The sequence below is a fragment of the Alosa pseudoharengus genome, unplaced genomic scaffold, assembly GCF_046254945.1.
Source record: "Alosa pseudoharengus isolate Yale_2024_CS ecotype anadromous, Long Island Sound unplaced genomic scaffold, YU_APseudo_1.1 YU_APseudo_1.1_scf_1, whole genome shotgun sequence".
Classification (NCBI taxonomy): Eukaryota; Metazoa; Chordata; class Actinopteri; order Clupeiformes; family Clupeidae; genus Alosa; species Alosa pseudoharengus.
The window spans coordinates 37,640,376-37,655,184 of NW_027468564.1; the positions used below are offsets into that span (position 1 = coordinate 37,640,376).

The following is a 14,809-nucleotide window of genomic DNA, read 5'->3' on the forward strand; positions in this document are numbered from 1 at the left end:
ATTATGAGGTCATTCTGTAGCGCATCAAAGCATCACACCATGTGAGAGGTTGTGTTCTGGGGCTTGTTGGTTGTTAAATGAAGCTACAAACTATTATTAAGGTTTTGCACCTACGTCATAATGTCATGTGACCGTTTGTTTAAAACTAGAGTGGTAGGCAAGAATGGTAGGCAATGCACTGCAGAGAGTGGTAGGCAAGCCTACAACAGTCGGGTTGCATAGGCTACACATAGTTACAAATAGCTTCAAAATTGAATATTTTAATATCAAATATTGACCGGGATGCCGACCACTTGTGTAGGCCCTAACAGTTGGTTTTACAATAAGAAGCAAAAAGGCGACGAACGACCGTTTAGCCTATCCTCGTGGTTGTGGAGGATGATCGTTAGCAGCTGCGAAGTCTTTTACTCTCAAGATAGCTAATGGTGTAGCCTACTGTCTACGAAGACGTAGGCTAAAATACAACTGTCTACAGTCATCCAAAAATGAATTGCCAGAGATAGGCTATGAAGGGAAAAAGTGCAGCATTTTAAACATGGCAAGATTATTTTTACCGGAACAGTTTGTTCTAATTTGTCTCGTGAAATTCGTGCTTGTGGACACCAATCACCTATCTTCTGTCCTTCTATTTCAAGTTATCATGAGTGTCATTTGATTATATAATCACAACAAATGCTAATAAATGAAAGCAGAATAGGCTTATGTGCTATAGGCTAACGTTACAGGTCACTTGGGCTAACTCCCATATTATATGTAAAAATAAACTGTTTGATCCTAATTGTTTAGCGATCACACATCAACCTCAAACACCACTGTTGAACCTAGGCTAATGCTTCAGTCATGTAAGAAATAAGCAGTTTATGAATTATCTTTATCCGTTTAATCAAGTCCACATGACCAAAATAACAACATATTTAAAGGCTGAGCTAGCATAACAGCCTAATATAGGCGATGCTGCAATGGATAACTAATAAAAAGTTTCATACAATTAATGAACTTTATCACTCACATTCTGAGTTTTTCTGGGTGGTTATATATCCATGCAGATCGTCTTCGAATAAGCCATTGCGGTTATATGATATAATATGTTACAGGATTCATGACTAACGCCATTAATGTTACATGATGCTGACTGACGCTGGCTATAACAGTAGGCTCCCGTTTTAACGTCTGCTGAGTCTACTGCCTACCAAAACCTGTCGCTGTTCAGTTGAAGTTAAATGATCAAATATTGTTTGATTTTGTGTCAGCTTTCAGAAGGAAGACATGTTCCTTTCTTGTCAAATTTCACAGCTTCTAAGAAAGGCTATCGTCTTCGTGTAAACCGAGTTTTGAACAGAAAAAAAGTCAGGCTACCATTAGGCTACATGCAGGTTCTCCCATAACGTTATCGATACAGATCAATGCACCAAATCAGGGCGATTTTAGCGAAACAACGTTCCTGTGACAGGCTATCAAATATTGAACAATGGGATAACGTTTCATCATCACCTTTATTGATGCCTGAAATGTTGACATTGCTGAAATACAGAGATGTAGCCTACTGAGATGCAGCTGCAGACAACGATGTTCAATGGGTTCAACTTGTCCCTTGCCTACCAGCTGGATGTAAACAAAGCTATAGAACCTAGAATACGTCACATGAAAAACGTTAATATGAAGACATGGCTCACTCTTTGTTACCACAGGACGTTGACTATGCATGTTAAGCGTCTCATATGACCGCAATGCCACAGTCCTCCCAAACGTAACATAAGATATTACCATCAGGCAAGCACAGAAGCGGTTTATTTTGCGCGTTATAACATCACCCTCTACAGACAGAAACACAGCCTTTTATAAGAAATTGGGTGGCTCTTAAAAGAGCCTTTGGGCATCTTATCCTTAACCACCAAAACCGTACAGAGTACGCCCTTGGCGTTTAAGAGCATAGACGACGTCCATAGCAGTCACGGTCTTTCTCTTGGCGTGCTCGGTGTAGGTAACGGCATCACGAATCACGTTCTCCAGGAAAACCTTCAACACACCACGGGTCTCCTCATAGATCAGACCAGAGATACGCTTCACACCACCACGTCGAGCCAGACGCCTAATTGCAGGCTTGGTAATACCCTGGATATTATCACGAAGACCTTTGCCTCCTTTGCCTCTGCCGGACATCTTTCAGACTTTCTGTGTAAGACGTATGAATGTGAAAGATACTTGCAACTCGTACCAGTATCCACAGAGAGGACGTTGGTGAAAACTACTAGCACTGCCCCAATGTCCCTCCTATCTTCTGAACGGAGACTGCGCGGGCATTTAGGCGACGTCACCAAACAACGCCCACATCCTACCTTAACAAACCTACAACAAAACAACGTAGGGCCGTCATTAATAATACTTTTCATAACTTTTTTCTGTCAATTCGACATGTTCCAAATGACAGGCGCCCGTCTTAACTGAGATTGCAAACAAGTTGTTTAGAGACTTTGGGAAGTTTATCCAGATTGTTGTGTTTGTTGCCATTAAAAAGGGAATTCCTGTGGAGTAATGTTTCGGATCAGCTTCCAAACATCGCAATGTAATGGAAATTGGGAAATATATAATTATTAGGAATCCTACCAGCGAAGCTACAGGAACACTTCTTGTTATAATCATTATTTGCAGGAATATAGTAGGCCTATCTCCCCCTAAAGTTGTTTGTGCAGCAAAAACCTCAAGGTCCATATGGTCCCAGAGACCCTTCGCTACTCAGGTCCCCGAACCCATTGATGATCAATTTTACATTTTTGGCTCATTTCTCAAGAACAGTGGAGTCCTTGCTTCAAAAGTATTGTGTCTTTTTCATCTTTACATTCGCCTGCATCTTCTGTTCTAAAATGCAGACATTTCTAACACATTTCAAATATTTGAAAGTGAACGTAAAATCAATTAGTCTGTGGTCATTCATCCCATTCATCCAACACTCGGTCTACGCAAAGTCCTTTTAGGCAAGTCCGTCCACTCGGCGGCCATATACCAACGTTTTATAGGCACTCATTGGGCACAGTCTTTGGGTCGAACTGCGCGTGCGCAAGGCTCCACGACACCAATCTTGCTCCAGCGGCGAGATCACAACACATGATTGGCACGATGTCTTCACAACACACCATATGACTGGCTCAATAGACCTCTCCAGAATATATCCCGCCTCCTAACTTCCGTATCCATCCAACTTCCGGGCATGAATTGTCTATGGGAAATAACATGGCGTTTTGAAAGATCGTACCTGTCAAACTCTGTAGGTGACAAAGTAGAAAAAGCTGCTGGGCAGATTGACCTACACACTTCTGCCATCTAGTTTCCACTGGATTTTTTGATTTTCGGTGCCGTTTAAGTAGTATAGTCTATAGTATACTACTTAAACGGCACCGACAATCAAAAAATCCAGTGGAAACTATATGGCAGAAGTGTGTAGGCTAATCTGCCCACCAGCTTTTTCAACTTCGCTACCTACAGATGTTTTACCGGTATGATATTTCGAAACGCCATGTTATTTCTCATAGACAATCCACGCCCGGAAGTTGGATGGATACGGAAGTTACGGAGGCGGGACTTATTCTGGAGAGGTCAATGTATTCACATCACACCACATGATTGGCTCAATGTAGTTACATGTCGACGTTATGCCGAGGAAGGGGTGGGATATGTGTAGACAACGGCCATATTGGCGTGACAAACTAGCCCCATGCATTTCTATGGAGTATTTTTTGAGTGCTGTGTCTCCACATTAGAAAGTCTCTGCCTATATTGGGCTGTATTTTCGGTCACCAGCGCATGGCGTAAAGTTCGTTATTCACTGGCGCGAAGTTGAATTCGTTATTTTGCACCTTTATTTTTTAAGCATTGCGCCCAGGGGTGTGGCAATTAACAACCTAGGGAGGGACCTGGCGCATTGTCTAAAAATCGCTATCATACACCACCTAAACCTGGTCAGAAGTCAATGGCGAGTTGTTCATATGCTATTTTAAGAGCGCATGTCAACAGTCATATTGGCAGGTGCACGCACCATCCTTCTATCATTCATGAACGCACACCAGCGCACGTCCATGCAAAGCATTACAAATTGCACGATTACAATGGTAAACATAATTAGAATAAAGATATTACGAAATACTGTACATCTCATGATGAGTAGTTATTCACCATCATTTGCAAATTGGTAATGACGGTTAAAAGTGATTAGGGGAGAGGCGAGAGACACGTATGGAGCACAGCTGAAGACGCACTGTCACGAGATATAAGCAACTCCTCTGCAGGATAAATGTTGTTTTATTCAGTCATTTGAGCAACATTAGGGTAAGTGTTGCTTTTTCCAGCCTATGTTTTCGATGGTAACCCATTGTCAGTCAATAGTGAAAGTAACTGTATATAACTGTCTTGTCGTTGACTGACTCCTTGGTGAAGTTAGTTTCACTTTGCCAATGAGTTCAAATAATAGACGAGTGCAAATGCGTGAAGGCTATGCTAGATTTTAGTAAAGCATGGTTTAAGAATGACTATTCCATACGGTCTCGCAAGCAGCCTCCTTCAAATGCGCCGTTGAATGCCAAAATACCGATGCATTTATTTGACATATCGCGCGTTGCGCCGTTAAAGGGAATGGCAGATGTCATTCTCATTGGTTTAAAATGATGTTACGCCCCAAACACACCCATATGACTGATTAAAAGACCTAGGAACACCTTGTTACGCCATGCGCTCCACTTTTGAGAACGAAAACCCTCCCAATGTGAACTGGACATCCTACTAAATTTGAATAGACTTTTGACGAGTGACGATGCACTTTAGAATGTCATGATAGGGCCCATTGTCGTTTACGTGGGTTCAATTTGTTCCTGCTGCTCATTGTCAAAACTCAAAATCGAAAGCATGACAGAGTAAGAGGGCACCAGGCTAGGCCTACTTCAGTTATTAGCCTACATTCAGAACCAAGAAACTGACATCTGGAGTCTTTCTCAGGTGTGTGTGCTCCTTTCGTGACAGAAAGAAAAATTGAATAGGCACTTTTTTATTTTTCCAATTCAAACTCGATTTACACAGACAAAGACGATAGACTTGAGAGATGTGAAATTTGACCAGAACAGAGTCGTACATGTCTACTCCATGAAAGTTGAAACAGATTTTAAAAAATATGTTATAGGCCTAGTTTGTCAATAATTTAACTTAACAGCGACATTTACCTTTGTTACAACCTTGACGCAACCATAAAAAAGATAGATAGATAGATAGATATACTTTATTGATCCCTAGGGGAAATTCAAGGTCACAGTAGCATACAGACAACACCCACACACATTCAATAACAGCAGAAGAAGTAATTAAAAGTATATAATATAAAAAACACAACTAAGCAATAAGGACTGTAGAAGATAAAGAATATACTAAATATACAAAATGCAAATTATACTAAATAAAACTTAATCAAATCAATTCTAAAAAACAGTATCCACATAGTGGGTGAATAACCAATCAGGTGCGCTTGCAATGACTGAAGCAGGGACTGAGCCTGTGGTTCTCAGTGCGTAAGGTAAGGTGCTCTGTGTGAATGAGTGTCATGGTGATGGTGCAAATGAGTAAGTCAAACAGTGCAACAGTGCAAGAATAGAGTTTATATATCTATATATAAATAACTATATTAAGAAAGGTATGTGGCATGGAGGGAGGGGTTGTGCATATGTGCTAATACAGCACGCAAACAGTGAGGCAGAAGACCAATGTAAAGTGACTAGAACATCCTGAGGAGCTTGCTGCACACATTGAAGGAGCGCAGCCTTCTCAGGAAGTACAGCCTGCTCTGCCCTTTCTTGTAGAGTGCGTCAGGACCAGTCCAGTTTATTGTTAAGGTGGAGACCACCTCGACATTGACCCCATCAATGGAGACTGGTAGCAGAGTGGGCTTAGACCTGCGGAAATCCACCACCATCTCCTTGGTCTTTGAAGTGTTTAGTTGGAGATGATTGAGTTTGCACCATTGCACAAAGTCCTCCACCAGGCTTTTGAGGAGCAGACGAGGATGTTACACTCTCTAACACTATAGCAAAACATTGCAGTTTTGATACATAGGCCTGCAATGTAGGATTTTTTCATAAGGGAGATGTTTTAACAGTGACAAACTATAAACCATTAAATATCTAGAGGGGGCTGAGACAGCTATCATTCACCTGTAATGAGCCATTTAACCATCAAAGTGATTACAAAGCTGATGACATAAACATAAAACAGCATTAAAAAACCCAAGTTTCATGGGAATGAACATGTTCCATGGGAATGTGTTTAAATGTCCACTGAAATGTATGCAAATGCCCTATGCATAAGCAAAGCATTTGTAATTAGAGCTGAACATTGTAATCTCAAAAGTTCTTTGTATCCTGCAATAGTATGTTTTTGTTGGTTTGCCACACACTGATCTGATTCCATGATTTTGTAGAGGGTAGCTGTTTTCTCTCTCTCTCTCTCTGTGTGTGTGTGTGTGTGTGTGTGTGTGCAATCCCATTTTAACATCAAACATTTTAGGTTTCAAATAATACATCAATAACTACTCATTGCAAGCATCACTAATCATCAGATAATCTTACAGTTTTTCATAATTGTTAAAACACGTTTTTTTGAAACCTTCCACCCTTTTCTCAAAACTGTAAACACAAACCCCAAATCTCAAACTATATTCACAAAACCTCTGACAACCACCACAAAACTGAACAATCGCCTCAAAACAGTTGTACCTGTGCTGAAAGGAAATGGAAAACAGTGTTCAGTACCGGTCATATAGCTCCAGGAGAAATGTTCATTGTTTACAATACAGTAAATGCATATTGCATTTAAAAAGATTTCATAACTCAGTGGATTTAACAATTACTCTAAATCCAGTAAACATAAGTATTGATAATGGAAGTGTGTGTTTACAGTTTTGAGAAAAGGGAAAAAAATTAATACTCAGTACTGTAAATGAGAAGTATGTTGTAGTCTACCTACAATGTTTTATATGAACCTGCACTGTTTAGCTACCTGTTTACAGTCTGAAATAGCTAATATTGGTTGTGTCACATCATTTAAAACAAGTGTGATCAATTTTGAGTAGTTATGTTTAACATATGGCATTTGTGCTTTCTTTAAATGTTAAACTTTTGCCAGTTGTGGTTACCATTATGCATCACAAGAACATCACCATGCAAATTGTGTTTTATATGTGAAAACTGTTTAAGGTTTTGCCAAAAAAGAGTGATCGATTCAAGAAATGTGTTCAGGTTACTGAGAATTTGGTTGACAGGATGGAGTTTAGTGTTTTAGCTATTGTAAAAAACTGTAATATCAGACCTCTTGTCGTTCTAGTTTGGGCTTCTTCTTCAAACCGTGCTGTCTTGCTGTTATGGTTTGGAATGTGTATTAATGGCACTGTACATCACAGATTCAATCCCTGTTCTGTGGAGAAGCATCAGAGAAGTGTGCTGATTTATCAGAGAAGTTCACTGTGACATACAGTATGTATTGCTGCCATAGGTTGACATGGGATAAGGCATGTCTTAATGCAAGGCTGATCAGAGGTGCATTCAAATTCACACACATAGGCAAATGTTTGAGAATGTTTTGTTACTTTTTGCCTTGAGTTTTTGGGTGAACGTTTGCAAACACTCGCAAACAGTCTGAAGAAGTAGTTATCCGCAAACATTCAGTGGAGCTGGATGTGAGCTTGACGAAGGTAAAAATGCAATTAGACCGTTGCAATGGAATGTTAACACCAAATCATTCAAATTTAGCTATTCAGAGAAAACTTGTTCGACACAAACATTCGCCAATGTTTGCAGAATTTGAATGCACCTCAGGAGTTTTGATGAAACATGACACATGACTATCTTTTACTTGAAACATCTTATATTTACTGGTTGGAAAATGTACTCTGTTGCAGATTCAGGTTTGTATTAAAAGACAGAGATGCTGCAGCTCAAGTTTCAAATTAAGAATGTTGAACTTCCAGTCATATTCATTCATTCAATCAATCACATACACACAGGCAAATACAGTGCCTTTATAAGGTATTCACCCTCTTGAATATTTCCCCTTTTATTGCTTTAACAAATGGAATGTTTGTCTATTTAATTTGGCCTTTTCTTACAATAATTTACAAATATCCCATCTTTGATGTCAAAGTGAATGCACATTTCTATAAAGCAAAATGTTAATTAACTAGATTAACAGAGCGGTACAAAATATGACCGCCGCCCAGTCCAGCACATTTTTTCCACAAAAATAAATCACGCTGAAAGGCCTATATGATTCTAACTGTCTCACTAAATTGCATTAGCCACACTCAATTCTCACTGGTATCTGCTAGACAACAAGTACCAAAACATGATTAGTTCATAGATTTCACAGGTAAAATTCATTTTATACAACCCCACCCCCATCTTACCTGTTCATAATTCTGAGAAATTCTTGAATTGTGTGCATGTGTGCGTGTACACGTTTATGTTTATGTGTGTGGGTGTGTGTGTGTGTGTGTGTGTGTGCGTGTGTGTGCGTGCGTGCGTGCTTGTGTGTTTGCCTGCGTATGTGTGTTTGTGCATGTGCATGCATGCGTACATATGTCTACTGTGTGAGTATGTGTCATACGTATGATTACTGTGAATGTATGTGTGTGCGTGTGTATCTGTTTATGCACATGTGTGCACATGGAATGGGTTAACATGACCCCTGGAGGCAAACATACAGAAAAAAATGGTCATCCTAGGCCCTACGGTTCTCAAGATATTCACAGAAAACTGTGTTTGCCCTACCCTCCTTTCGGGGGGTCCAGTGCAGCGGGGGGGGGGGGGGGGGGGGGGCCACAGATCAAAACGAAAAACGACGGTTCCATGCTATCCATGTGGGGTTACATGCCCACCAAGTTTCGTGTACCCCGGTCTTTCAGTGTCCCGGGAATCCTTGTTGGTGTACGGTCACTAAATGTACAGATAAATTATTTTATTGTAAGGCCCCCCATGAACGAAACTTGGCATGCATTCGGAGGGTGTCATAATGATCCTACACTTTCAATTTCGTGCAGTTTTGACCATGTCAGCCAGAGATATTGTGATGAAAACACCTAATTTTTTGCTTTTTAATTTTTAACTAGGTGGCGCTATACATGAAATAAGTGGTAATGGGATGGGTTGACATGCCCCCTTAAGACCAACATACATAAAAAAGGTGGACCTCCTAGGCCCTACGGTTCTCGAGATATTCACAGAAAACTGTCTCCGGCCACCTACAGGCTAGTTGGTGTATAGTAACATAAATTAATTTATTGTGTGGCCCCCCATGAACGGAATTCCACGAAACTTGGCGTGCATTGAAAGGGTGTCATAATGATCCTACACTTCCAATTTCGTGCAGTTTTGACTATGTTAGGTCACAGATACCTGCGATTACAACACCTCATTTTTACTTTTTTGTGTTTAACTAGGTGGCGCTATACATGAAATGAGTGGTTATGGAATGGGTTGACATGGCCCCTTGAGATCAACATACAAAAAAAAATGGTCCTTCTAAACCTTACGGTTCTCGAGATATTCACAGAAAACTGTGTCTGCCCTACCCTCCTTTCGGGGGGTGCAGTCCAGCGGGGGGGCTACAGATCAAAACGAAAAACGATGGTTCCATGCTATCCATATGGGGTTACATGCCCACCAAGTTTCGTGTACCCCGGTCTTTCAGTGTCCCAGGACTCATTGACGGAAATTTGGGCATGCGAAAAAGAAAAAAAAAAAAAAATATTCTGACTAAACCTATATGACCGCCGCTTCGCTGCTAGGCGGTCATAATTAAACATTTAAAATTTAAAATAGGCGATTGCATATTCACCCCTCTTAAAGTGACTAAATCAACAGTGGTCCAGCAAATTGGTGCTAATAGTCCCACAATTAGTGAAATGGGGATCACCTGAGTGCAGTGAATGTGTACAGTATAGTAATATAAAGACACCTGCGTCTGGAAGGTCCAGTCACTGGTCAATCAGTATTCCTGACTATAATTCCACCATGAAGGCAAAATAACACTCCAAACAACTCAAAGAAAAGGTTACTGAAAAGCATAAGTGAGGGGATGGATAAAAAAACTGTTCAAGTCACTGAACATCCCAAACTACATTGTACAAACTACACAGACATGCTTTAATGACCGCAAGGTGAATGTTCTGGAGAGACCGAGTCAAAGCCCCGACCTCAATCCTATAGAAAAAATGTGGCTGGACTTGAAAACAGCTGTTCATACCTGATCCCCTTTCAACCTGACAGAGCTTGAGCAGTGTTACAAAGAAAAATGGAGCAAAATCACAGTATCAAGATCAGTGCAAGCCTAACTGAGATCTAGCCACACAGGCTCCATGCTTTAATTGTGGCCAAAGGTTCATCTGACTTGAAGGGGGTGGATATTTATGCAATCACTTGTTTTGCATTATATATTTTAATTAATTAACATTACTTTGTAGAAATCTGCTTTTGCTTTGACATTAAAGATGAGATGTTTGTCAATTATAATAAAATATGCCAAATTACATTGATCGAGATTCCATTTATAAAATAAATAAAAGTGGAAATATCCAAGGGGGGTGAATACTTTCTATAGGCACTGTACAGCATCCCCTAGTAAAGTGCAATGCACCATCCACATAACAAATTAAAACAAACTGTAGTGGCTCAGAATCACTCATGTTGTCTCTACTTTGTAAAATGTTCCCGCAATGTCAGTAAATACTCACTGGGGGGCAGCACTGAGTCCCTGCAGATTCACTGAGGCGTACTGGGTCTCCTCCTGTGATGTGCCAGACAGAGGCGGCTCAGGGACGTTGGGCTCTGGTTTGGACTTCCTGAAGTGGACACTGGCGTACTGGACGTCCTCGTCCTGGCTGAGCACTTCCTGCTGTTTGTTGGGCGTAAACTGGACACTGGCATACTGGATGTCCTCTTCCTGGCTGGGCACATCCTGCTGTTTGTTGGGCGTAAACTGGACACTGGCATACTTGACATCACCATCTTCATCATCACAATCTGCCCCAGCTATCTGGCCAGAGCCACAGCCCATAGAGGTGTTATAGTAGACAGGATTAGAGACTCCCTGTGAAAGTCAAGTGACAAAATGAGCTAAAATAATTCCTCTAGTAGAATACTGTAATGGTGATCTGACGAGATAAATTATATACAGGGCTGGATTTACTGAGTAGGTTTGGGTTTGTTACTCATCAACTGCTACTAGTATTTGTATGTGCAGAGCTTACCTTAGATGTGTTGCTCTTTGGGGTTTTGGTAGAGTTTGTCTTCTGTCTGTCCCAAACACATCAAAAAGTTTGTGACATTGTTACTGACTGTGGTGCGTATGTAGAGTTAAAAAAACACAGACGGACTCCCAAGGCAGAATTTTTTCTTAATCTATAATCAGAAGCTGATGTTGTAATTTACAGTTATCTGACATTAAAAAGTATTGCTGTGTCACATACCTCCAGAATGAAGCAACCACGACCAACAGCAGAACCACAGTTGAACTGGCCCCCAAAGTAATAAACAGTATTCCACTGTGAAAGTCTGAATCTGAAGAAAGACATTTACAAATGCATTGCTGTCGCACAAAATCTTACATATGTCAGATGTGCACCTCTGGAAAATGTATTAACAAAACATGCAGGGAGGTCTAAAGTACAATTTCAGGTATATGATAACAGTATAAACTTATAATGTCAATCAGATAGATAAACCTTTCATCAATGAGGTCGAGTACAATGTAAAATATGATGTAGACTAAATTACATATGATATCATCACTCCCTGGATGCTTTCCAGAAGATTTTAACAGTGAATGTGAAAGCTGCAGTGGGTAAGTCTGACAGATTGAGGGGATTTAGCCAAAATGTTAAATGTTTACAACTCTCATGCCCCTCCCCCACTACCACCGAGCACCCTCTCATCAAATTTGTGCTAGTCAGTGCGCACCAGACTGTGATTGACAGTCAGATCTCACACAGCCCTGCTCTGATTGGACCAGAAGAACCGGGAGCTGTGGATTTTTGCAAAACAAATAACAGGCTCTAGGTGGAGGTAGAAGTGTGTTTTTTTTTTTCTAAAACCGGCTAATTTATGTTGTTCTGTGAGAGCATACTATCGGTTTCAGAAAATATGATCAAAGTGCTTTAACTCAGTTGTAGGTCCGACCACAGCCAACAGCGTCTGATCAGATGTAATATGAAATCTGATAAACATGAATCCTGTGCTCAGATTGTGTGTATGACTGCCTGATTCATTGTTTTAATCTAGCTGCACCACACAGTACTCACAGTGCACATCCAAACATGTGGCATCAGAAGTGCTGGCTCCGTGTTTGTTCTCTGCCCTACAGTAGTAAAGTCCACTGTGTTCAGCACTGATGTTAGTGATGCTGTACGTTTGTCCTTGTCCGATCCATGCAGATTCAGATCCATGCTTCCTTCTGTACCAGGTGTAGTTGTGCACTGGTGGGTTGGCATCGCTGCTGCTGGTCAGAGTCACTGAGTCGCCCTCCTGAATGTCACCAGAGAGGTTGAGTGATGCTGAGGTCATCCTGGGGGAGTCTAGTGGATGGGGGACATGATAAAATAGCAATCTGATCAGCAACCTCCTCAACTCTGTTCACATGTGCTGTAGTCTAAATTATCAAATGTTAGAATGAATGAGTTGATGTTTTCAACAGCAAGGGAAGAATGTTAAATTTCACAGTTTAGAATGTTGATCCCCAAAATATCTCATCATCAGGGGTGGTACATTTACTTGATTACATAAGTATGATTTTTGAGTATCTGTACTTTACTTTTTGTATTAATACTTTGTTACATTTGAAAGGCAAATACTGTTCTTTTGACTCCAACATTCACCACATAGCTAGACCTTTACATCATTAAATGGTAAATAAGCTACTCATAATTGAGTTATACTATTTTGTATTTGGCGGTGAACATTTTTTTGATTTTTGAAAAGAATCAATAACAACTTAAAGTGCCTCCAAAATTGCATCCTTTTTTAAAGTTGACAAGTTATGAAAGTAGGCAAAATGTTGATGCTGGATGCAAGGAACTAAAGGTCTGTTTGAGTCCTTGTGACCAACCAAAGGATGTACATCCTATTGTTAACCAAATAAATATTACATTACACACACATTAACACATTAAAAAGGACAAATGCATGTACCTTTGAATACTGCTACTTAAGTATTTAAGTAAGCAAGTACTTCTGTACTTCAACTCAAGTAACATTTTGACACAGCGACTTTTACTTGTATTGGAGTAATATTTGACGTATATTGACGGATATTTAATGAAAGGTATTGTGTACTTACAGTTTTTTTCAATCGCTAACAAGCGCTTAACCATACTTCAGATACTTTTTCTAAACTCTTAACACAGACTCACACCTACAAAACACAATTGGCCAAATGGATAATTTTCTTCTCAAAAACACATTTTGTTAAACATATACTAACACATCTTTCTCTGCACACACTAACTTTACCAAAACACTGGAAATCAGACACAAAATGAAATTATTCTGTCATAGAATAACACTTGTTTTCACTTCACAAGGTACATGCAGTCAATCAAAGTACACCAGGTTTCAAAATACTGGCTATTGTTGACATTACAAAAACTGCATAGACTTTTATGTTTCAGTTTTACAGGTATTTGCATGCAAAACATGCAATCCACCGTTTTTACACTAAATTTCTTGGTTGGGAACTGTATGTCCACATGTAATATTCACATTCAAAAGCATTCCAGTAAAAAAGAAATCATTTTTTTTCCCTTTACTGTTTACTACAGGAGGTACAGTAGAAATACTGTTTACAGTACGATAGAACAGAAAAAGTTTTACAGTATTGCTTACAGTGAACAAAATATCCATGAAACACACAAGAGCATTCTGAACAAAAAACAACAGCATAAAGCCCAGATAAAAAGGGGGGAACTAAAAAAAAAGCACAACATTACTGTATCTAATCTCTGCGATCTTCAGAGTTAGGCCACATGTTTTCATCAACATCGCATCTGATATTATCAAAGGCGATGCACCTGGGATAAAAAAAACGTTTGGTAGCAGAAGCAGAGGTTTTTATACTGTATCTACGGTTTGGAATATTGTGTTTGCCATTGTGGGATGTTAAGTGTTAACATTCGTGAATACTACTAAAACAATCCATAGTTTTGTTGGGAAGTATAGCTTGTTTGTTAAGAAAATGTAAGCATTGTGGAAATGTGTTCACTTACTGCATATTGGGTGAAAACGACATGAAATGTGTGAATGGTATGGCCACAAAAGACCGATGCTGTGCTAATTGTGTTTAGAGTTTGGAAAATGTGTCAACTGGTTAGACAAACGCTTGTTAGCGACTGAAAAAAACTGTAAATCATAAGACCTGAGCGTGCTTCGGTTGAATTTGTATACAGCAAAAAGCTTGTCGCTACAGAAGATACACGCCTATACAGCTATCGTGTCTGTTGTAAGATATTGATGGCGCAATAACTTTAGGATTTACAGTAAGCTATTTTTGTTGCTCTGATTGGTTAGGTCCAATTGTCCAATTGTATGCAGAGGCTCTTCCCTCCCCCTGTATCACTTGAAACACGCCTTGACTCTTTACTTTCTGAAAAAGTTTGATTCCCTGACATAATATAGTGTCATCTTAGCAATATCTAACAGTACTCACAGTGCACATCCAAAAATGTGGCTTTGGAATCACCGGCTCCATGTTTGTTTTCTGCCTTACAGTAGTAAAGCCCACTGTGTTCAGTGCT

The 14,809-nt window shown here is 39.9% G+C and overlaps 1 protein-coding gene and 1 long non-coding RNA gene across 2 annotated transcripts; both read right to left on the minus strand.

Moving 5' to 3' along the window:
• Positions 1-1,375: 1,375 nt before the first annotated feature.
• On the minus strand, positions 1,376-2,160 carry LOC143136226 (histone H4-like). The gene has a single exon (XM_076296855.1). The coding sequence runs from the start codon at positions 2,158-2,160 to the stop codon at positions 1,885-1,887; it is 276 nt and encodes a 91-aa protein (XP_076152970.1). The 3' UTR covers positions 1,376-1,884.
• Positions 2,161-11,516: 9,356 nt separating this feature from the next.
• On the minus strand, positions 11,517-14,808 carry LOC143136297 (uncharacterized). The gene is made up of 3 exons (XR_012989299.1): positions 14,722-14,808; positions 12,323-12,595; positions 11,517-11,582 (listed from the first exon to the last, which is right to left on the minus strand). It is a non-coding gene; the product is annotated as an uncharacterized LOC143136297 (long non-coding RNA).
• Position 14,809: the final 1 nt, after the last annotated feature.

Excerpts from the sequence above, each read along its gene's own strand:
- LOC143136226 (XM_076296855.1), bottom strand. The coding sequence starts at position 2,160 with ATGTCCGGCAGAGGCAAAGGAGGCAAAGGTCTTCGTGATAATATCCAG.